Raw genomic sequence first — 23,874 nt, forward strand, 5'->3', positions numbered from 1 at the left:
ACTTTTTGGTAACACATAGGAAGCACTTAATAAGTGCTTGTTGACTAATATACAAAAAATGATTTTTTTTAAAAAAATCACAATTATATGAAGACAAAAAGCTCTGACAAAATGCATCCATTTCTGTAAAAAAAAATTAAAACAGAAATAAATGGACCTTTCCTTAAAGTTCAATAGTTTCTATCTAAAACTAAGAGGCAAAATTATATGTAATGAAGAAAAACTAGATACCTTTACAATAAAATCGTGGTTAAATGAAGAATGCCCATTATCACTATTATTTTAGAAATGCTAGTTACAATAAAAAAAATTTTTAAAAGAAATCAAGGGAGAAGAAACAAAATTATTGACTTTTGCAAGTGATATGGTTTTAGAAAAATGTAGAGATTCAACTAAAAATTTAACTGAAACAAATTAATTTCAACAAAGTAGCAGGGCATAAAAGAAACCCACATAAATCATCAACCTTTCTGTATATTACCAATAAAAACCTGCTGGAAAATACAGAATGAGAAATTCTGTTCAAAATAAGCACAGTATTTTTGGGAGTACACTTATCAAGACAGGCACAGGAATTATATTAATATAACTTTTAAAACCCATCTTTGTAAAAAAAGACAGACCTAAATAAGTCGAAAGTATATTACTGTTCATGGTTGGCCCATGCCAACATTACCTAAATTAATTCACTCAGCACTTAGCACAGTGTCTGGCACATAGTAGGCACCTAATAAATGCTTGTTACTTGACTGACACATGAAACTACTAAACAGTTGTTTTGAGAACTAACAACAACCTTACCCACCCACATACATATACACACAGCAAATTAATCTGGAGGTGTAGATTTCAAGAAAAATAATGAAATAAATGGAAACGGATAGGGGCATACCAGGGCCAGATCTGAAACTATACTACAAAAGCAATAATCATCAAAATTATTTGCTACAAGTTAAGAAATAGAAAAGTTGGCCAATGGAATACAGTGTTCAATAAACCCAAAGACCCCAATTAATAGACTAAGGATTCGCTATTCAAAAGAAACTGCTGGGGAAATTGAGGATAATCTGGCAAAATTAAGATTACATCAACATCTCAAACTGCATACTTCAATAAACTCCAAATAGATATAAAAAGGCATGTAACAAATTAGAGGCCCAGGAGGTACTTTTTGCAAGGAAGAGCTCTTGACCAAAGAGGGGAGAGAATCACAGATAATATAACAGACAATTTTGATTACATAAAATTGAAGAGTTTTTGTAAAAACAAAAATCAGTACATTAGAATTAGAAGGAAAAGTTAACTGAGGTGAATTCTTTGCAGCAAATTTCTTTTATAAAGTTTTTTGAGTGGATAAGATTAGGAAGTTCTAAAAGGAAGAAACCCACACTATCAACTATTAACTATCAAGCTATGAAAAAATGTTCCGTATAATTAATAGAGAAATGAAGAGAAAAACAACCTCACGCCCACCAGATTAGCAAAAATGACAAAAAAGGGAAAAGTACAATTATTAGAAGGACTTTTGGAGATCAAACGCACTAATACATTATAATGGAGTGCTGAATTGATCCAACCATTCTGGAAAATAATTTAGAATGCCCATCATTTGAATGATAGCTCTCTGCCAGGCATATATGTACCCCAAGGAGCAAATGAATGTACAAAAATATTGATAGCAGCCTTTTTTATCATAAGAAGTAGAAACTAAAAGGGTATCCATTAATTGGAAAAAGGCTGAACAAATTATGACATACGAATATAACACAGTATAAATGCTGTAAGAACTGATCAAAGGGATGGAGTCAGAGTAACCTAGGAATATGTGAATGAACCAATGCAGAGTGAAGCAAGCAGAATCAGGAGAATGACTACAGTATTATAAAGTTGAAAGACTTAAGAACCCTGATCAACACAATGACCACCTCGTTACAATAACAATAAAATGTCAAGTTATTTTCTTAGTATGCCTATTAAAACTTTTAAAACTCCAAGCTCAATTTCCTTTTGCCAATGTCATATTTCCTAATATTTTGTTAACTAATCTCACTCAAGTTGCTAATTTCTTTCCTTATAATTAAATTATATTCACATGGCTGAATGTGATTCAACTAGCACAAATCATATGCAAAACTAAAATTCTCCAAGTCCCAAATATGTATTTCTGTCTAATAAACACCCTCCCTGAACCTCTACAACTAGATTTCGTACCCCACCCCACAAAAACAACAACCAAAAGAAAAAAACCTGTCCTTCCCTCCTAACTTTCCTATTTCTACTTGTGTCACCATCCTCCTTCAACCATCAAATGCTTGGTTCAAACATCAATGGCTGAGGTTCAAAACCTTAAGTGGTCATCAATTTAGACTTCCCCCCCCCTTTTATGTTCAACATCCAAACTGGTGACCACATCCTATTAATCTGACTTATAAAAAAGTCTCAAATTAATCTCCTTTCTATTCCTGTTTTCAAGTCTTAATTACCTTAGACTCCAGACTATCAGGATACCTTCTTTTTTAAACCCTACACAATATTTCCAGACTAGTTTTCCTAGAACATCACTCTAATTACCAATGGTTCTTTCAATGCTTACTCATAGTAGGAAAAGCAGCTTAGGAGAAGGAGCTGACCTTCATGTTGTGAGGCATTCAATCTGTCCTGCCACTGGCCATGCTATGACCACTTCAATTTGGTTGAACCTGTTCCTCATCTTTAAAATGATGATAATAATCCTGTCTTATCAACCTCACGGGGTTATCAGACTCAAATGAGATACTGTAAAGCAGCAATAATGATAATGACTACAGCTGACACTGTATCAAGTCCAGCCTCTTTCTTATACTGACATGCAAGGTCTTTTACAATTTCAATCTGACCCCCTGCACCTCTCTGCATTCTACATACTCCTCCCTCATGTGCCCTGAATATGCCTGAGCTTTCTCACCTTCATGTTTTTGCTTGTTTTTACATGCTTTATCCTCTACTAGACTGTTTACTCTTCTTTCTATCACTGACAATAATCATAGCCCCTCACAATTGGGGGGGGAGGAATTTGAAATAATTATATGGGAGCTACTAGGTGGTGCAGTGGATAGAGAGCTGGCCCTGGAGTCAGGAAGACCTGAGTCCAAATCGGGCCTCAGACACTTAACACTTACTAGCTGTGTGACCTTCGGCAAGTCACTTAACCCCACTGCCTAGCCAAACAAAAAGAAAAAAAAGAAATAATTGTGTGCTGAATGATGACATTCCTTCTCGTCCCCCAGTTTCTATTTGGAGAAGGGGAAGGGAGTCTGATGACAATGAGCAAGAACCCTCTATAATATCAAAATTACTGTTTCCCACAATTAGTAACTTGAAAAATGCAACTAAGTATAACTAACATAATAGTTTCTTCTTAAACTATCACTAATACTCAGTCCATGTTCTTACCTTATCCAGCTTCAAATAAAAGATGCTTCCCTGAAATAAGGAAAATGTGTCTGATTTTACTTTATTTTTTAAACACAGGGGCATTATGAATAATCTCTGGAATCAATGAATGACCGGAGTCAAAGAATGAACAAGTTTTGGGATCACTGCCTTACTTGTCTTGGGGGCAAAGAGCATTTTAAGTATATGCCAGTCAGTTATGAAGTTAATTACTCTCTAGCTTTGTTTAAAGAAGAGGCTACGTTACTAGGAAAAAGGTTCTGCTAGCAGAAAACAGCCTGAATGCTAAAAATTATACTACTTAAAAATCATTTTGTTTAAGCCTCACAACAACCCCGAGAGGTAGGTGTTCGTGGGATCATTACCCCCATTTTACAGATAAGGAAACAGACTCAGTTAAGATGAAATTAGTTACCTATGGTCACACAATTGACATAATTTAAATAAACCCTGGTCTTCTGATTCTAGGACCAACACTTATACTACTAGTAAACATTGGTAGAGCCAGTGAAGTGTAATTACTAACATTATACACAACACCCTGGAACTAAAAATAAATAAATAGGCATGTTTTTGCAATTCCAAAAAAGAGAGAGTAGCAGCTTCTTTTATTTTGGGAAGGGGATAAGATAAGAAGGTGGAATGAACAGGTTAATTTAGAAAGAGAACATTATATTTTGTTCACTCAAAATTTCCATATTGGTAACTGTGTGGTACCTGAGGGAGTCCTTGCTCAAGGTCATCAATCTCTTTCCTCCCTCTCCCCAAGACTTCATTAAGCATGAAGAGTGAAAGAATCTTCAGAATTGCATCATTCATTCAGCAGATGTTTACTTTAAATGTTTTTTATTAGATATTAATAATAGCTGCAAAATAAAAACCAGTCAAGCAACAAACATTTTCTACATACCTATTAAGCACCAGGTAAGTACAAGGCTCAAGAAATAAAAACACAATCCCTGCTCTCAAAGAAGTTACATTCTGTTCTACTGGTGGGCTAGATGTTCACAGATAAGTAAATAAAGGATACATAAAAAATTCAGTTTTATCAAGAAGGGGGAGCTAACAACTGGGACAATCAGAAAAGGCCTCTTGATAGAGGAAGCTCATAAGGCTGCAACTGGCCCAAATAATGTTATTATATCTCTATCATATCTCTAAATAAGAGAACTAAGAATAATGTTACTGGAAAACTATAAAGTATAAATATTTTCTACAAACTGTAAAGTACATTTTCTACAAAACCTGATTAAGTTTATGTAAATTTGTGTACATTTTTAAAACCTAGAATACCAATATGATTTATTCCCCCATTTACAAATCTACATCATAAACTGTTGGAGTAGATGAAAAGCCAATACAATTGTATTTGTATATCATTCATTTCTTTAATTTAAACAACATTACTGTTGCCCATAAAATATACTGTTTTTCTCTGAAAAACCTCAAAGCTACAATCTTAGACCAAATCCTGGTCAGCTCTCTCCTTGATAATTTCAGCCTTTTCCTTACTAAGGTGACTCCAATGACCACCATTTTCTCATCAATCTGCAACTTAATCACCAAGTACTCTCAATCACCAAATGATTCAACTGAGCTCAATAAGCACCTAAGAAAAGCATTAAGCTAGGTCCTGGAAGTGCAAAGAAAAACAGTCACTGGCTTCAAGGTTAAAACAGAGAAGTAAATACAGTACAATTTAAGGAGCAACCAAAAGCATTAAAAAGTTTTCCCCTAGGCAGGGAACAGACATGCTTGGATCTATGCATTAGGAAGATTATTTAGGCAGCTGTGTAGGATGGATCTTAAATCAAAGATATGTATAAGTATAAAACAAAGGCTAGTTCTCTTACAGAACAGATGTAATGCCAAGAGACTTGATGGAGTAACTACAATTAGGCCAGTGTAGCTGGATCACAGAATTAGTGGAGGAGAATAAAGCAGGAGAAGAAAGGTGGGAAGGAGACAATATATAAAGAGCTTTAAATGTCCAACAGAGGCCTTTATATTTAATCCTGGAGCTATGTGGTCAGACCTTAACCTCATAAAGTTCACTCTTGTAGCCTGAATAGAGGCTGGATTGAAGTGGAGTGAGACTTGAGGCAGGGAAATAAATTAAGTTATTGCAACAGTCCAGGTGAAAGGTGATGAAGCTGAATTAGAGTGCTAGCTGTGCGAGTAGAAGTAGGAACTACAAGATTTGGCAACTTACTCGGCTAAGAATGGGAAAGTGAATATCAGCCTGGGTGACCAGCAGAATGGTGGTGTCCTCAACAGTAACAGGGGAAGTTCAGAAAAGGAGAGGGGGGAGGGGAGTGTCCCTGCAGGGAAGGGTGAATATAATTTCTGTACATAACCAGTTTAAGATGTCTAAAGGACATCCTGTTGGAGATGTCCAAAAGGCAGTTGATAATGTGGGACTATAGCTCAGGAGAGACTACAGACAGATATATAGATCGGGGAATTATCTGCATAGAAATGACAACAAATCTACAAGAGCTGAAAAGATCACCAATAAAAGAGTACAGTGAAAAGGGAAGAGAATTCAGGGTGGAGCCTTGGGAGACATCCATGGTTAGTAATACAAACTGAGATGGAGAAGTTGGACAGGTAAGAGGACAACCAGGAAAGAAGGATGTTAGGAAAATCTAGATTGAAGAGAATACCCAACAACAGTGTCAAACACTGCAGGAGGTCAATTAGAACTAGGACTGAAAAAGGCCATTAGATTTGGCAATTAATAGGCCAATGACTTCCCAGTTTCTAAATCTACTTAACTCCCTTGATGCACTCCTCTATTCCACCTCAACTACATGGTGTTCTTATCTTTGATCATGCTATCTCCTCTAAGTGTTCCACTTCCCTGTTTAATAACTCCAAAAATCTTCTATCCAATCATGCTCTATTATTTCATTTCTCCCTATAGTTTCCTGCTCATATGATATGGTAGAACAAGAGTCCTTAGCCTTTTTCTGTGTGTGTCAAGGACTTAATCTATTGAAGCCTATGGGTCCTTTCTCAGAATGTTTTTAAATGCACAAAATAACAGGATTACAAAGAAAACCAATCACACTGAATAATGATATCTTTCCCCCCTCATCCAACTTCACAGACTCTCTGAAATTTATCCACAATCTTCTCGGGGGGTCCTGTGGACCCAAGGAAGCTCTATGGTAGTACCTTCTGCAGAAAGAGGGAAGAGTTAGGAGAAAAGGCAGGGTGAGAAATGAGATAATTCGGAAATAACTGAACTTTAAAGAAACAAATTGTGTAGTCACTGCTGTAAGAATATAAAGCCTGATTTGTAGTTTAAATCCTAGTTACATAGTCCATTCAAACCAATATCAGATATTCAGTGGTACCAAATCTTGGGAAATGTATATTTCCATGATATCTACCTCACTAGCTCAGGGTTATAATCCCAAATCATCAGTTATGGATCTAATTATCGAACTTACCTAAACAAATCATTATTTTAACCCTACTCCTTGGGGAAAAGCATGCCAATAAGCTTTAATAATTTTATCAAGGTGGCCAGAAAAGCTGAAAGTACAGTCCTGGTGACAAACTGTCTATTCTTTGAGGACCAGCTTAATTGAGGATAATCACCAACAGACTGGCCAGTTAGAAATATAGCACTCCCCTGGGGCAGTTAGGTGGTACAGTGGATGAAGCACAGCCAGGATGTCAGGAGGATCCGAGTTTACTCATTAGTTGTGTGACCCTGGGCAAGTCACTTAACCCTAACTGCCTTTACAAAAGAAAAAAGGAAATATACAACTCCCACTTCTGCACTGACAAAAGGTTTTAAAAATCAGTTTTTAGACTATCCATGAACACTAACTTAACTGTTGATGCTTAAAATGTAAGGTCCTTTTCCAAGGATAGAACAGACAAGCTGTAGACGAACTGAATCATATCAGTGTTAACATCTTCACTATAAATGGAATAAAAAGATTGTTGCAGACAAATGGCAAGAGAGTTCTAAGGACAAAGAGTTGGTGGAGTTTGTTTTTCCTGAGACCAAAGGCAGTAAGAAACACCATTTCATTGACCATCTTGCCTAAAGCAAAAAGACCATTGAAAGGTTAAGTGTAGCTTATCTGTTGTAAAGAAAAAGAACGTGCCTTCCAGGTCATATGACCAATAAAATGAAGGACACATTTTCTCCTAACCCTCCCCGACTCTCAAAACTACAAAATAAGAATTATGGGTAAGAGGTTGGTTAAGTAATTTCAACTATGTCCCAAGGTCCCACCTTTTACTCTCCCACTCCCGATGTGGAAAAGGAGCACAACTTGGGTTCCAATCCAAGAATGAAAAGGTCGAAAAAATCTATCCAGGGTCACACAGCTAGTATCAGAAAAGATTTAACTATTAAAACCCTGGCCTTCCTAACTCCAAGGCCAGAACTCAATTCTCTACTACAAATGGCCTCTCCTACTATTAGGAACCACTGGTAGAGGTAGTAAACATCCTAGATTATTCACAATGGCCCTTATAAATCTTTGTGATTGAATATTTCACTATCATTCCAGTCATCTAGTTTTCAAGTGCTCTGTTGTCATCAATTTCATACCCTTCCTGATCTTTTCTCAACTCAGTAAATAACCAGCAAACATTTAATAAGTACCTACAAAGTGCCAGGCAAAGTGCTGGGAATACAAAGAAAAGCAGAAGACAGAAGAGATAGGAGATGATAGCTAGTAGAGATAAGTTAAGAGAGGGCTTTTTAAGGATGGGGGAGATATGTGCATATTTGTAGGCAATAGGGAAGCAGCAAGAAGATAGTGAGAGATTGAAGACAAAAGAGAAAGTGAGAATGATGGATGGAGCAATTTGTTGGAGGAGACAGGATCAAATGGGATCACTTATGCAAATAGAGAAGTTGGCTTTGTCAGTAAGGGCCACCTCATTATGTGATGCAGAAGTGATGGAAGAGGGGCAGCTAGGTAGCTCAGTGGATAGAGCACCGGCCCTGGATTCAGGAGGACTTGAGTTCAAATCTGGCCTCAGACACATAACACTCACTAGCTACAAGTCACTTAACCCCATTGCCTAACCCCCCCAAAAAAAAAGTGAAGAAAGAGATAATGGTAGAAGCATCTGGGTGATATAAGATAAGGAGGGGAGAAGTGGGTGCTCCTGTTGACTGGATTTAATTCTTTCAGTAAAACGTGAGGCAAGGGTCTCACCTGGTTGGGGGGGGCGGGATAGCCATGGAAAGTTTGAAGAATGTTGAAAAGGAAGAGTCATTATGGTGTGGAAAAGTGAGTAAATTAAGGGGGTGTAAAAAGGACTTTTTAGAAGCAATAAGGTTGAGGTTATGTAACGTAAATGTGTAGTGGACCCAGTCTGGGCAGTTGCTTGATTTTTGCCGCTTGCTCTCTGGTGGGAATGATCCAAGCGTGAGGCTTGGCAAGACACAATCGATGTAGGGGGGCGCAGCAAAGGTATCAAGAGAAAAAGACGTTGTAGCACTGAACTGATTTACTAAGGAGAAAAGATGGGGAAAGGGGGAGAGAGTAGCTAGTATAGGGGTGATGGTCTAAGAACTGAGGAGTTAAGGGACTACAGGCCAAAGACAAAGAGCAGGGTTTGGTATAAGACTTAGTCAAAAGAAGAGGTGGAATGCTTATAGCATATAATCAGAAAAGGGAATATCAGAGTTTATAAACACGGAAGTGGATCATTTGTTAGTGACGGCAAAATCAAGGGTATGACCATCTTGGTGCATGACTAAGGTAGGTTAGAGGAGCAGGTCAAGGAAAATGAGTATGTTGAGGAACTGGGAAGTTAAAGTGTTTAAGGGAATATCAATGTTTGTTGCAGTACCCTCTTTTGAGGGCAGGAGTTGAGCAAGAGAGAAAGATTGTAAGCTAGATACTAACCTCATTGAAGAAGGAAAGAGAATATCCTACAGTTAAGTAGCCAACAGCTATCTGGATTTTGATTGGGTGGTAGATATGCATGAACCCCAAAGAAGAAGTTGGTTGTGATTGTGGTAGGGGGAGAACTTGCAAACAGCAATGAGAAGGTATATTCCTTCTCTCCCACTCTGACCAGTGAGTAGGAGGAAGAAGTGAAAGCGCTACCCGTGCTAGAAAGGTTTTCAATACCACAGTATATCATATTTGATCCTAGAGGGAACAGGGGGCCGCTGGAGTTTATTGAATAAAGGGATAACATGAACAGACCTACACTTTAAAAAAAATCAATTTGACAGCTAAGTGCACGATGGACTGAAATAGGAAGAGACATGTGGCAAGCTGACCAACAAACAGGTTATTGCAAAAGTCCAGGTGTAAGTAAGATGAGTGCTTGTACTAAGGTGGTCACACTTGTTCCCCTCTTTGAATGCTCAACCATCACCAGATTAAGCTTCCTAAATGTGTCATTCCCCAGGTTAAGAACTTTCAAATCTTCTTTAAGTACTTGGGGAACAGTGTCTAATCTCCTCCTTACATTCAGCATCCTCCAGTCTAGTCTCACTTCCATTTCTAGACATCTAACCCTACAGCAAATCCTAGAGTAAATAATAAAATATTTGATGAATGAATGGAATTCTCTATAGTGATCTAAGTTTATAATGCCAGAAAAGTTCACTAATAACTTTTCAAAAGTGTCTTTATACATTTCACAATTTCATCTTAAATTCAGGTTCTTTTATATAAAAAAATCTATTTTCATAATATTTTGATCATCCCCTTAAAGTAAACAGGAGGAAGGGCAATATTGAAAATTGATTCAGCCATATTAAAAAAAACTATTTTAAGGTTAGCATCTGAAATAAAATGCGGACCTCAGGAAAAGATAATGCATTGTGTCAAAATATGAGGCTTACTTGAAAACTATGTATACAGAAATATTTTCCCATTGATTTGTATCATAATTTCAAATACGTCTTCCCACAGAAACTCAATACCTCAAATCCTAGCAAAAGGGAACAGGAAATTATCTTAAATGCATAATCTAACAACTATATGCTCATTGAAAGAAATTCTGAATTATAACGACCTTACATGTCTGCCCTCTCCCCAAATTCCACATGTAGAACAATAGTTTATCCACTTCAGAGTTACCAAGAAAGTGACAGGTGATAGAAAGTGATAGAAAGGAAGAGAAAGGGTTGGGGGGGGGGAGCAACAAAAAGCACAGCATAACTCAGGCTTGAGATGTCTCTGTGTATTACTACTACCCATAACAGCTAGGCATTTACATATTGCTATAAGGTTTTGCAAAGTGCTTTACAAACATTATGTTATTTTATCCTCACAAAAACCTTAGGAGGTTAAGCGCTAGTTATTGTCTGAGGCAGGATATGAATTCAGGTCTTTCTGACTCCAAGTTCAAGGCTCTGTTCACTATGACACCTGATTTCAAAATATTTATAGATAAGAAATTTTATTGCCCCTCTTTTATGGCTCTATACATCACTAGGAAGTTTTAGACCTAAGCATCAACCAATAATGACTCCAATTTCAAGTCTCTATTCACTATGACACCTGATTTCAAGATGTTTACAGGTAATAGACTTTACTGCACCTCTTTTATGGCTCCATATATCACTAGGAAATTTTAGGCTAAGCATCAATCGATAACAAGCAAAATATTGAGTACAGCAAACTGTACTAAACAGGATGGGGAGATATAAGAAACAGACACACAGAAACATTCATATAGAAAATATGTAAAAAACATGAGATAGTTTTCCATGGTCACAAGCAGGAGATAAAAATAACATAATTGGTCAGAATTTTATGGAGATTCACAATGGCCAAATGAACTCAATCTTGTCAGTGATACTTACAGTGCAAAACAACCATGTTCTTGCCCTTCTATGGATACTATGGTAGTCCAAAGAGAATACTCCCAACCCTCCAACCCTCACCCTGGTTCTGTGGAAGATAAACGCTCTCAAGAGCGAGTACATTTCAGGCATGAAGTGAAGCCCAATAACAAAGGCCTGGATATTACTGTTCTTTTGAAGAACAGCCCCAAAAACATTAAAAGGGACAGGCATAAAAATAGAATTGTAAACCGAAGACAGGTCCTGAAGGGCTAATAACCTGGTGAAACTATTATTATGCTCATTTCACAGATAAAGAAACTGAGGCTGAGATTAAGTGACTTGCCATTGGAATTTAATGAGCAACGGAATGACTTGGCCTGGACTACAATTTAGGAATATCTCTCTCCTAACAGTGATCACTTACTGCAACTGTCCAGGGGAGACGAGTCCAGGAAGTCCAAGTCATCACAAGCAAAGGAGAGTCTGCACAGTTTTCTTATTAATCTGTTTTTCCAGTAATTGCAAGAGATTTGTACTTATCCATTCAGACATTATCCTTCTGGATCAAAGCACAGATAGCTCATCCTCATGAGAGGTTGAAACCAGTGAGCTTGAACCTTTCTCTTTTTTTTAAACATTCTGCTCTAAATAAAAGAACTAACCAGTCAGAAAATCAAACACTGCCCATTTTTTAATATGGTTACAACTCAAGATTTAATTTGACATTTTAATTGTTAAGAATACCACTCATCTGGGCAACATTAAGAACTATACTGCTTAATTTCATCTTAAATAGTCATTGGTAAGATTTTCTTAAATTTTTCCAAAAACTGCAAATTCAAAAAATATAGAAGAATTATTTTGCAAAATTAATGCTAATCATAGAAGCCTAGAAGCCTTCATGAAGCCCACACAACTATTTCTGTGACCATAATTATGTTACATAAGCAGGTATTTAAATCGATTCATACATCAATTTATCACTTCATTTCAATTCATATATCATTCTATTTAATGCCATACAACATAATACACACTAGAGGAAGATGGTGATAAATGAAACAAAGCCTCTCTCTCAAAAAGCTTAAAATCTATTTAGAAAGAAAACTGGTATTAAACAAGAAAATGGTAATTAAACAAGAGAATGTGCTATAAAGTACTTGAGATCCAGATAAAGTGCTAGGAGAAATCTGAAAACTGATTTTCAACTGGGCGACTGACGAAAGGCTTCATGAAAGCAGTGGTATTTGAACTGGGCCTTGAAGGATGAAGTGAGATTTCAAAAGGTATTTACTGGAAAGGACAAAGAAGGAAGGAATAGTCTGTTTCAAGAATTTGAGACACAAGAAGAGGGAAAGGGAGAGGGCATGAATAATATTAAGTAACACAGTTTTATCCCTGGAAAGATAGATTGGTGCTCAAATTGTGGAGGGCCCATGATTTCCAGGATCAAGAGTTTTTAAGTTATCTGTTCAACAAGTAAAGGCCACTGACTTTTTCTTTAGTAGTCAAGGAACATTATTATCAGAATGACGAATTAGGAAAATTAATTAGATAGGAGGGTAACTGAAAACACAGAAGAAAGCAGAGAAAAATTAGGAGGCTGTTAAACAACAGCACGGTGTGAAGAAATGAGGACTTGAAAAAGGGTAGTTACGATAGGAATGGAAAGGAAATGACACGTGAGAGATTGAAGCAACTACAAAAGAGAGACAGCTACAATGGAGAAAAATACTAAATATGGAGTTGGAGGTTGTGGATAAAAATCTTGGGTTCCACCACTTAGTACTTGAGTGACCTTGAGGGAGCTGTCAAAAGTAAAATCAACAAGAATTTAAGTGCCCACTATATGCCATGTATCTGGATACAAAAAAAAAAAGGGCAAAAGATGGTCCCTGCTCTTCAGGACTTCAGTATAATGAGGGATTCAGTCTGAACAAGGAGTTACCTTTACCTCTTTGGGCCATAGTTTCTACATATGTAGAACCAAGGTATTATACAAGAAGGCCTCTAAGATCTCTTGCAGTTCTAAATGTAGTACCCTGAAATCACTGTTAATGAAAAGCGTAACACAGTAGAAAGAGCACTGGATTTGGAATCAGAGAGCAAGGTTCAAATCCCACTTCTATCACTTACTAACTATATAACCATGGGCAGTTTTTTCATCTGTAAAATGAGAGGGCTGGTCTAAATGGCCTTTGAGGTCCCTTCCAGCTCCAAATTTATGATTCTCTGATCAAAAAACTAACCCATAATCAATGGATAAAGAATAATCCAAATCAAATGTAGTATTTAATAAGGATTACTCTCTTCAAACTCATAAAAGATATATCTCTAAATAAAAAAATCACAACAGCAAAAACTGTATATGAACACATATAACCAAAGTAAAACATTTCCTTAGGCACCAAAATTTTCCTTCAATGCCTTATCATGATGTAGAGGTAACCAGGGATTCTCCCAGATGAGTAGAGCTCTACCAATTAATGGAAAATTGGGGAAGTTTCAAGTATGACTCTCAGTAAGATAGAAGTTAAGTACAAAGACTAACGCAAGAAGTCTTTTGTTAACACCCTAAGCACTAGTGTCAATCCTTCCCAAACTACTACTTATTTAGCCAATTTGTGTGTCTGTGTTTGTTAACTTTACATTAAATTGTACATAGTTTTACATTTTATATGAGGCAGCTGGTGGTGGTACCATGGCTAGAACACTGAGCCTGGAATTAGGGAGATCTCTGTCTCATCTTCCTCAATTTAAAATGAGGATAACAATAGCACTACCTTACATATTTTAAGGATCAAATGAGATATTTGTAAAAAGCACTTGGCACAGTGCCTGGCACATAGTATGTACTACACAAACGCTTACTACTTTCCCAATCCCTTCCCCCTTCCTTTTATATATATTTATTGTCTTCCACATTGGAATGTAAGCTTACCTAGAGTAGGGATTATTTCAACAATTTGTAGTTGTAACCCCAATGACTAACACAGTCCCTAGTACATAGTAGGCACTTAATACTTGTTGCTTGACTGATACGTTATTTATGAAGCGCTTGGCCACCAAGTGATTAAGCTTTTGACCACTAAGTGATTAATTTTATGACCACTTTATGAAATCATCTACAAAATTCTGAAGGGATTACTATCTACATGTTTCCTAGATGGAGCACCCACGTATCAATGAAATCACAGATTTTTAAGTGTTAAAGTAATAAGCACCCTGTATAAGTACTATAAATTCCACCACTGGACAAATCTTGATAAAATACAACATAACACAAAGGATGCATGACAACTAGTCAAAAGCAAATCTATCTGAGGGCTCCCCTTTGGATCTCACATTTCTCATTACTTGCATTTAACTTGTATTAGTTATTTGTGTATTAGGCACATGCTATGCATGCACTGAAGCAGTGTAAAGAGTATGATCCAAAGATACATGAAAGGAAGTAGGTGGTGACGTGATAATCCATGGACACCTACATACTCCACTTCTATCTAGAGGAAGTACCTGTCTCACTCCCCTCAGCACTTTGATGGAAGCACCTGTGAAGGGTAATCAAGAAGTAAAGGATGAAAATTCATGGGTAAGTTGAGATCTGCAACATTGGTGGGAGTACTCACATGAATGAAATCATGCATTTGTCAAGTATTGTTATGTAGCAGTGCTATTGCACCGACAGCAAGTCCCCTAAAGTCAGGAATTATGCTTTACCTAAACTTTTCCCAATATTCCCCAGCTCTTAAGACTACATACTGCAAGCAGCTGACAATAAATGTTTGATTAATTTCTATGATAAAATGTCAAATATAAAATACAGGAACAAAACAAAATACGTTCATAATAATAGCTAGCAGTTATACAGTGTTTTAAGGGCTGCACTCTACAAAAACATCTTTTGATGCACACAATAATCCTGAGAGGTAGGTGCTATTATTATTCCCATTCTACAGATGTCAAGACTCATCTGTAAATGAGGTAGACAGAGGATAAATAACTTGCCCAAGGTCACACAGCTAATAAGGGTCTGAGACTACATTTTAACTACAAGTTGTCATTTGTGGTTTTATTTTAAGCAAAAAAATTAAATCCAGTGAAAATTCTACATAATATTATTGTCAATAGCAATATTTTATATAAGAGCTGTTTTGTTTCCCCTTCCAATGGAGCACAATTACTGAAATATCAAAAGGATCTCAAAGGAGGTTTCACATACTGATCAATTCGGAGGCAAGAACAACCATAGAACAAAAAGGTAAAATTCCAGCTTATTTGTCTTTTACTAAATCAACTAAATCTAAAAACTAAAGATTTACTAAATCCTTTACTAAATCAACTATAGACTATACTTCAAAATATGGCTTATTTCAGATACAGAAAGGCTTATACAAAATAACAACCAATAAATATTTGAGCAACTGCATCAACTGTAAAGAAAGCATTTTGTAAACCTTAAAATGCTATATAAATGCAGGCTATTATTACAAGTTTACATTTTTATTTTTAAAGTAAGAATTTTACCAAATGTTAGCCTTACTAAAATACTCACAAGTGTACTACTCAATTCTTGAAACAACTGTTACGTGAATTTTTAGAAAGTTACTATCATTCTACAAAATTACTAGCCTACCTTAAAAACAACACAATATCTCTACAGTCTGAAACATAGCTGAAAAAAGTGAATACAATTTTGATAATTTTTTTTAAATGGCCCCAAATAACCTATTTTTACAACCCTCAGTGAGGACTGCAAAATTTCTGTAGGGAATAATGTTCAAAAGACTATAAATTCTCACCCAGAGACTCAGCATCATTTAAATACTGGCTTTTCAAATTACATATATTCATGACAAAAAAATGGTCCTTCGCAAACTCAGTTTTTTACCGTTAATCTTCATCTGTCTGTGTTCTTAGGTTGTTAAGACTACTAAGGATGTAAAATTGACAACTTAAATCCATGGTGATCTAGCAGACTAGTCACACAGTATGAAAAAACATTTCATATTTTTGATCAACAGTGGCCAGCGTTGTATTTGGACAGAAAAAGGTTTTATTATTTGTAAAAGAGGGTTGGGAATTAGGGTTACCATTCCTACCACACAAATTTGGGACACATATACCTTCTATCTTAAAACAATAAAATTAGATCTTAAAACTGCACTTACTGAGTCATCAGAAATACAACTTTTTATCATGGCTTTATAAATAATATCTAATTCTACTTTTCTGCCCTAAAAATCAGAAAGGGCATCGACAAAAAGGACCAAGCGTTAGTATGCTTAGCATTACAGCATATTTTCCTAATTAATTTTAAGAATAATCCTCTTAAACCTCTTCTAAAGTCTTCTAAAGTAGCTTAAAATCAAAATATCATAAGTCATGTGTTCCAATTATTTTACTGCACAGATTTTTAACTAAATCTTTTTGGTTCTGCCACACATTAAGTCTAGTAATATTCAAAGCATCAATTTAAACTAATACAGAAGTTACAAAAATGCTTAAAATGCTAGAATATTATACTCGATTTATCAAGTTTTCTTCTCTAACCCCAAGTCCCATATCTTTTTAAACTCATAATTCAACTGGAGAGGAAATAGTATGATTTGATAAAGCAATTAAATTAATATCGCTTACCCTATATAATATCAGTATCATCCATAAAAAGATTCTCCTGGGATTGCCAATTTAATTTTCAGGTGATTACTGGGACATTGCACTCGACCAATATGTTTGGATTGTTGAAGGGAAGCATAAACTCTTCTCCCTCCCTTCCCAATTCAACAAGTACTTACAGAATAGGTGTCACTAAATGAACAGTATTTAGGAAGGGGAAAAAAAACACCACTATAATAATTCAAAATTTGAATTACCAACAACGAATATTAGGCATTGCTTCCCTACATTATTCCTCTTATCCAAAAATTGCAAGTCTCCTTCCCTGCCTCACTCACACTCGAGCATTTGACGTCTGGCTAATGGACGTATCCAGTTCAAATCATGGTTTCCGAGGAAGTCCTGAAGTTTGGGTTTGCACTCTTTTAAAGTTACCGTTTCAATAACCGATGCACTCTTTTAAGTAGCAACATCAAACACTAATTCGACACTTGACCCATTTCAAACCTTTCCCCCAGCACCCCAACACCCCAGTTTCAGGGATCCAGTTTGCTGCAGCCCCTTCCCACCTGGAGGACATCTCCCCGGGGGGCATCTCCCCGCATCCAACCTCCCCAACTTCGTTCCTCTCCTAAGAAGCCCCCACATTCACGGCCCCGAACACTCCAAACGGTCTCAGTTCGGGGCAGGTCCGGGGCGGGGGAAGGGGTGGCGGGGTGCGGAGTGCTGCGGTCCTCCCCCCTCCCGCCCGGCCCGGACTCACTGGTTGGTCGGGGGCGCGTTGAGAGGGATGGCCACCTCCTCCTCCTCGTACTCGGGTCCGTCTAGGGAGTCGCCTTCGTCCACAGCACCCGGGCCCCCGCCTAGGAGGGCGGGCAGCTGCGGCGGCGGCGGCGGCGGCGGCGGCGGCAGAGGCGGGAAGCCCCCCGTGCCGGAGGCGTCGGCGGGCACCAGGGCGCCCTTGCAGGGGGCGGCGTCTCCCGAGGGGCCGGCCGCGACGGCTGGGGCGCCTCCCGCCCCAGGCCCGGCTCCCAGAGCCGAGCACAAAGCGGGCGCCGGGCCTGAGCAGGAGGCGGCTGGACAGGGCAGGGCCGCCGGAGTCCTGACCTGACACGCAGCCGCGCAAGGGCCGGGGTCAGCGGCCGATGCCGAGCCGCCTCCGCTGCCTCCCGCCCCTGCGATCGCCGGACCGCCCTCCTCACTCCCGGCCGCCTCGGCCGCCATCATGTTGGAGCCCGCTCGGCCCTGCCCTGCCCGGCCTTGCCCGTCCGGGAGCCCCGGGGGCCACAGGGCCCCGGCTCCTGGCCGCCCCTCCCCGGCGGGCCCCCCCTCAGCTCCCCGGGCTGCTGAGGAAACAACAACAAAAGGACGGAGCCCGCCCGCCCTCCGGCCCGAGGAGCCCCTGGGGCTGCAGCCCGGGCGCCCCGGAGCGGCCCTGACCGGCTACGGAAAGAGAGGAGGGGGAAAAAAAAGCCGGCCGCGACCCCGGCCCCCGCCGAGGCGCGCACACGCCCCCGGAGGCAGACCTTCCACACACAGACGCGCGCGCGCGCACACACACACACACACACACACACACACACACAGAGACACGCACACAAAAGACACACCCCCAAAAGAAAACTTCCCGGCTCCGTAACTAATGAGTACGGGAAGAAGGGGAAGTGAGCCGGGGCCGCCGCTGCCGCTCCCGCCGCCGCGACTACCACCACGGCCGCCTCTTCACCGCCCCAGTTCTGGCCACCCCCACCGCAGCAGCCGCCGCCGCTGCCGCTGGCGCTGCTGCCGCTGCCGCCGCGGCTTCATCCTCCACGGGGCCGGAGGAGGGAGGGCTGGGAGGAGAAGAGGGAGGGAGGGACTGGGGGCGGGAGAGAGAACGAAGCAGAAGCCTGAGTCTCGATGCCCAACCTGGATCTCGCAGTTAGAGGAACTAGAGAGAGGAGAAAGGGACACGGAGAGGGGAGACCGGGGGGGGGGGGGAGGAAGGGAAGGGGGGAGGAGGGGAGAGAAAAAATACAGAGAAGCTTCTGCGCAGGCGCACCCTCGGGAAGCTTTGGGCGCGGGGAGAGTCCGGGAGTGGAGCTGATGGGAGGAGGAAAAGGAAGGGGCGGGGGAGGAGAGGGAAGGAAGAGGTGGGCGCGCGCGTTCGCGGCTCAGCCCCGACTCTTGCCAGCCGGGCGCGTGGCGGGCGGCCACTCTGAATTGTCTGCCTCGTTTGCCGCCGCCGCGGCGGCGGCGGTGGCGCGCACGCCTCCAGAGGCATTGTTTAAATGCTCCCGCGGCCCGTGAGTCGCTTTGTTCCCACACTACCCCGTGCGCCTCGGCCAACCCAGCCCCGTTGTCACATCTTGGAGCTGGCTGCTGGCTGCAGGGGGCGGGGACCGGTAAGGTGCGCCCGGCTGGGAGCGCTGGAGGGGATTCTTGGCTTGGGCATGGGGAGCCCAAGGTGGGTTCCGGGGAGCACGCAGACTTCGGGGCGGGCGTGAAATGAGCCACACCCAAGGGTCTCCGAGCAGCACTCGGAGGAAGGATACTGTTAAATGCGACCCAGGGGGTCATCGAGCAGCACTCGGAGGAAGGATACTGTTAAATGCATTACTTAAGTCATTTCCCTCGATCTCCTGGATACCCCCCCCCCCGCCAAGAGTCAGAAGCCCATAAGGAAAGGACTGGAAGTCAGTCACTAAATAAACATTTATTAGGTACCTGCTTTATGCCAGGCACTGTGCTATGCGCTAGTGATGCAAAAAAAGTAAAGTCAGCCCTTGCTGTCGAGGAAGTCACTGAATTGTGGAAAAATATGCAAATACCTATGCAAATGAAGAAGACTCTTGAATTAAAGAGGATAAGGGAAAGCTTCACGTAGTAGGTGTGTTTTTAGCTGGTACTTAAAGGAAGCCAGGAGGCGAAAACTGTGCTTTTGGGATAGGGTCTTAAAGGATCAAAAGGATGCGGTGGAAAGAGCACTAGACATAAAATGTCGGTTGCCTTTGTGATCTAGGCCAGTAAAATAACTTAATCTTTTCTTAGCCTCGGTTGTCCAGTCTGTAAAATGTGGAATTCGTGCTACATAATCTCCCAAATTCCTTTCCAACTCTAAATTACTATGATCTTAAGTTGCTAACATCACCCAGTTATGTCCCATACCTGGAATTTTCTCCTGCCTCATCTCCCTTCCCTGGCTTCTTTCAAATCCCAGCTAAACTCACCCCTTCTACAAAAAGCCTTTTCCTACCCTCTTACCCCCTTAATGCTAGTGCTCACCTCTGTAGATTATCTGCAGTTAATCCTGTATATATCTTGTTTGTACATTGTCTCCCAAATTAAACTGAGCTCCTGGAGAGCAGGCTAGATTTTGTTTTAGGTTGTTTTTCCCCTTCATTGTATCCACACAGTACCTGGCACATAGTATCAGCTTAATAAATGCATATTGGTTGGTTGACTGACTTAATGCTCTTCTCAGGCCATAGTGCTCAATTTTTTTGTGCCTTTCCTGATCAGATTAAGGAAGACTTGTAACAATGGTAGTCATGTCAAGGGAAGGAAGCGCCAATGGCACAGGCAAAACACCAAACTCAAGTACTGTTTGTCTTAACCCCTGCCCTAAAGAGTGCTAGGTATGCACTATTCTGTTGGATGTGCCAGGACAGACAAATAGAAGACTGAAAATCAGCAACCTCTGCAAGCTGAAACAGGCCAGAAAAACTAATAGTGAAAGATATCTTTGCATACCACCACCAAAGTTCTCCCATGCCTCATCCTGGCATGGAGAGGGTCTTGAATACTATGCCAGATATCACAAGTTCTAGCAGGTCCTACCAAGCTGGAAGGGCTTAGAGTAGGAGCCCAGCAATTGACTATGTATGTATTGTGCAAGGACTAGCCTAGCTAATTTTGAAGAAGCTCATCACCTAGTTGGCGATAGGAAAATGAATTTTTCTACCACGGTAACTAAAGGTACAGAGGAGTTGTGACATTACTTAGTTGACAGAATAACCACACAGGCAAAATTACTGATCCTTAAAGTTTCTTTGTATGGCATTTCTTCCAAATTTTCCAATAAATTCCTGAAAGAAACTTTTAGTCTCTATAGCAAAGGATATTTTCCCATTAGCAGTAAAAGCCAAAAGATAATAACTCATTGGTAAGAAGGAGTGTGTGCATGGGCAAAATAGGCAGTTGCCTTTTGGTAGGGAGGAGGAATATTTGAGCCATTTCCTAGGCACTGAGAACTAATGGTTAAATTTTCAATGTGAGCGTTCACACCTCAGAAATCATCAAATGCTACATATAGGGATTTGATTTATTATTTTGTTAATTTTGTGTACTTAAGAAAACAATAATTACACAGATTAAACTTAAAAGTCCTTTTTAAACACTCCATTTTTGAGAGCCAGTTGTTAAACATTTCCAGAAAATCTTTATACATCCATCCAGCATTTGATTCATTCAAGTGGTTTAAGCTTTACCTTACCCACACATACTTTTCTCCCCTTTTTAATGAAAATATCTTCGAGAAAGGTAATATTAAATCCCTAACAATTTAATATGAATTTGTTTTTTAGATAAATTCCCTCTTTGGATGGAATAACTGGCAGAAGAGTACTGACATCTTGGATAGAAATGGGAAAGGACTTAAAGGAGGGAAGGACACAAAGGGATGATAAAAGTCACTGAAGGAAAAGCTACTCACTTCATTAATTTGCCTACAACACACTTTGTCCACCAGTTCTTTTCATTTGGCATCTGTCCTGAAGGCTATTTCAGCTCTTACACTTTTTATCATCATCGTTTTACAAAATAAATCTAAAGCAACTGGGCCAGATACCACTATGGAAGGAGGGAGGGGTGAAGTGTGGGAGGAAAGAGAGAGCTAGAGAGAAGAGGATTAAGGGTGGAGCTATTGAAAAGTTATTTAGGTATTCACTGAGGGATATTGACATTCAAATCAGCAAGAGTTGACTCTGGAAGAAAATGAGCTGAAACAAGGCAAATTTGGTCGAGTACTACACAGTATGGGAGGGAAGGGAGCACATTAGGAAATACAGAGCTGCTGCTTGTAGCTGTGGGCCACCCTTGGGTGCAAGAGTTGAAAATAATGGACCAGAGGGATGAAGCATCTCTGTGACACTCAGAAAGGAAATGAAATACCGCCTCTCACGGAACACACATTCCACCTCCACCAACTCCAAAGAGTAGAGTCAGATTTTTTTTTCCTCTTTGGAGGTGTAGCACTTATAAATGAGGAACCAGAATCTAACACTGCTGCCTTATATTTTTCTCTCCATGTTTTCAGATACATTACCACACTGTAAGTAGAAAAGGTTGTCCTATTTTTTTTTACCTTCTACATAATGCCTAGCACACTACTACTGAAGTAATGTCAAACTCAAATAGAAATGCAGACCATTAATTTGTACATAAAGATCCCTGCAGGCCACATGTTGACACAGTTTAAAATGTAATATTGTCTATATTGTATTTTAATTTATTTTTTAACTATTTCCTAATTACATTTTAATCTGGTTCTGCTGCCCTCAGGAGCGTTGTGAGCTATGTGTTTTGACATTTCTAGTAGTGACTACTAGCCCACAGATTTAAATTCCTGCTAGGTACTTGTCTCTCACAACTGTCTTGTGTCACATTCTCCATTATGAGAAACACTGGATCAAAACAGTTTGTATTTAACCCCTCAAAAATATTTTGAAGGCCTTACTACATAGATTGTTTCAACAGAAAGGCTGATACTGCATGTTTTCTTTTTTAAAAAAATTGCAAAATATGGGGGGTTTTTTGCTTTGCATGATATTTTAAAATATGTGCTGATGTTTAAGTGAGGCTCCCATCTTGAATGATAAGAAATTCCATAAGATAGATTTTTGTCATCTTTTACTTCTCTTCGAAAATGTTTCATGTTCTGAATATTTGAGGTCTTTTTCTATGATATGTGCGTGTGGTACAAATCTTTTCCTTAGTTCTGTTTATTTTCTCTGTTTTTCAGTTTTTCTTGTTAATTTTCTGCTTTTCCTCTTTTGTCTGTTTTTTTTACTCAGAAGCTTCTGACTCACTTGGCTTAGATGTAAGTGATACTGACAGGAGAGTAGAAAACCAGCTGCAAGTAAACAAAGTGACAATATGTAACTGTGTATCAGTATCTACTTAAAGAGAGGTGTCCTGGGGTATAGTAAGAGTGGATGTTAAGTCTGTTCTTTTATAACATCTGTTAAAACAATCTGTTAATGAAATTCACTGACAATATTAAATAGGAAGGTGCTAAGAAATGAGACAAGCCATCCAGAGGAAGTCGTAGGAGAGAAATTGCAAAATGAGATGAAAATTTTAAGTGAATGATTTTTTCATATTACATACACCCACCAGATGTTTAATGAGAAGGAAAAAAAATCTGAATATTATATCAATGAAAAGAATTAGCTATAGAAGAGTCTATGAGTTATTCTCCATGCTCAGTAGCATCTTGAATAATGGGTTAATGTAACAAAACATGTATTGGTACCCTTGAGTATCAAGTTAAAGAGGTAATTTCATAGGCAATGCTATAGCTACAATTTCTATCATCCCTACAAGGTTAGTAATAGATGACACATAAAAGTTAGGTAACTTTCTTGAAGTTACACAGGTGGCAAGTACTATAGCCAATATTTGACACCAGTTTCTTAGATTGATTACAAATCCAGTCCTGTTTCCACTAAATCATTCTTAAGAGGATGCGTAGGATTTATGGTGTTATGTGATAAAAAATGAAGTAGTAGAAGTGCCAATTTTAAGAGAATTTACATCAGTGTCTGAGGAACACAATCCTAGCTCCAATACACAGCCCTATACAGATATATTTCTAGGTTTTCCTAAATTATGTTAATAAATTTAAATAGTTCATTAACTATGGCTAGAGTCTTATGCTCTTTGTCTCCTAGAGGCCCTTCTTTCATTGTAATCTTTATTTCACTTTCTTCAGAGGCTCAAATTTGAGGGACAATATATTTAGAAGGCACTCAGGGGGAAAAAAACCGATG

At 39.4% G+C, this 23,874-nt stretch overlaps 1 protein-coding gene across 1 annotated transcript in view; it reads right to left on the minus strand.

Moving 5' to 3' along the window:
* Window positions 1–18,176, minus strand: part of RASA1 (RAS p21 protein activator 1) — a 109,567-nt gene extending 91,391 nt beyond the window's left edge. The window contains exon 1 of the mRNA XM_021008047.2: window positions 17,607–18,176. Coding sequence (XP_020863706.1) covers window positions 17,607–18,070 — 464 coding nt within the window. The 5' untranslated portion in view covers window positions 18,071–18,176. The remainder of the gene's footprint in view (window positions 1–17,606) is intronic.
* Window positions 18,177–23,874: the final 5,698 nt, after the last annotated feature.

The sequence above is a fragment of the Phascolarctos cinereus genome, unplaced genomic scaffold (assembly GCF_003287225.1).
Source record: "Phascolarctos cinereus isolate Bilbo 61053 unplaced genomic scaffold, phaCin_HiC Scaffold_4;HRSCAF=312, whole genome shotgun sequence".
NCBI lineage: Eukaryota > Metazoa > Chordata > Mammalia > Diprotodontia > Phascolarctidae > Phascolarctos > Phascolarctos cinereus.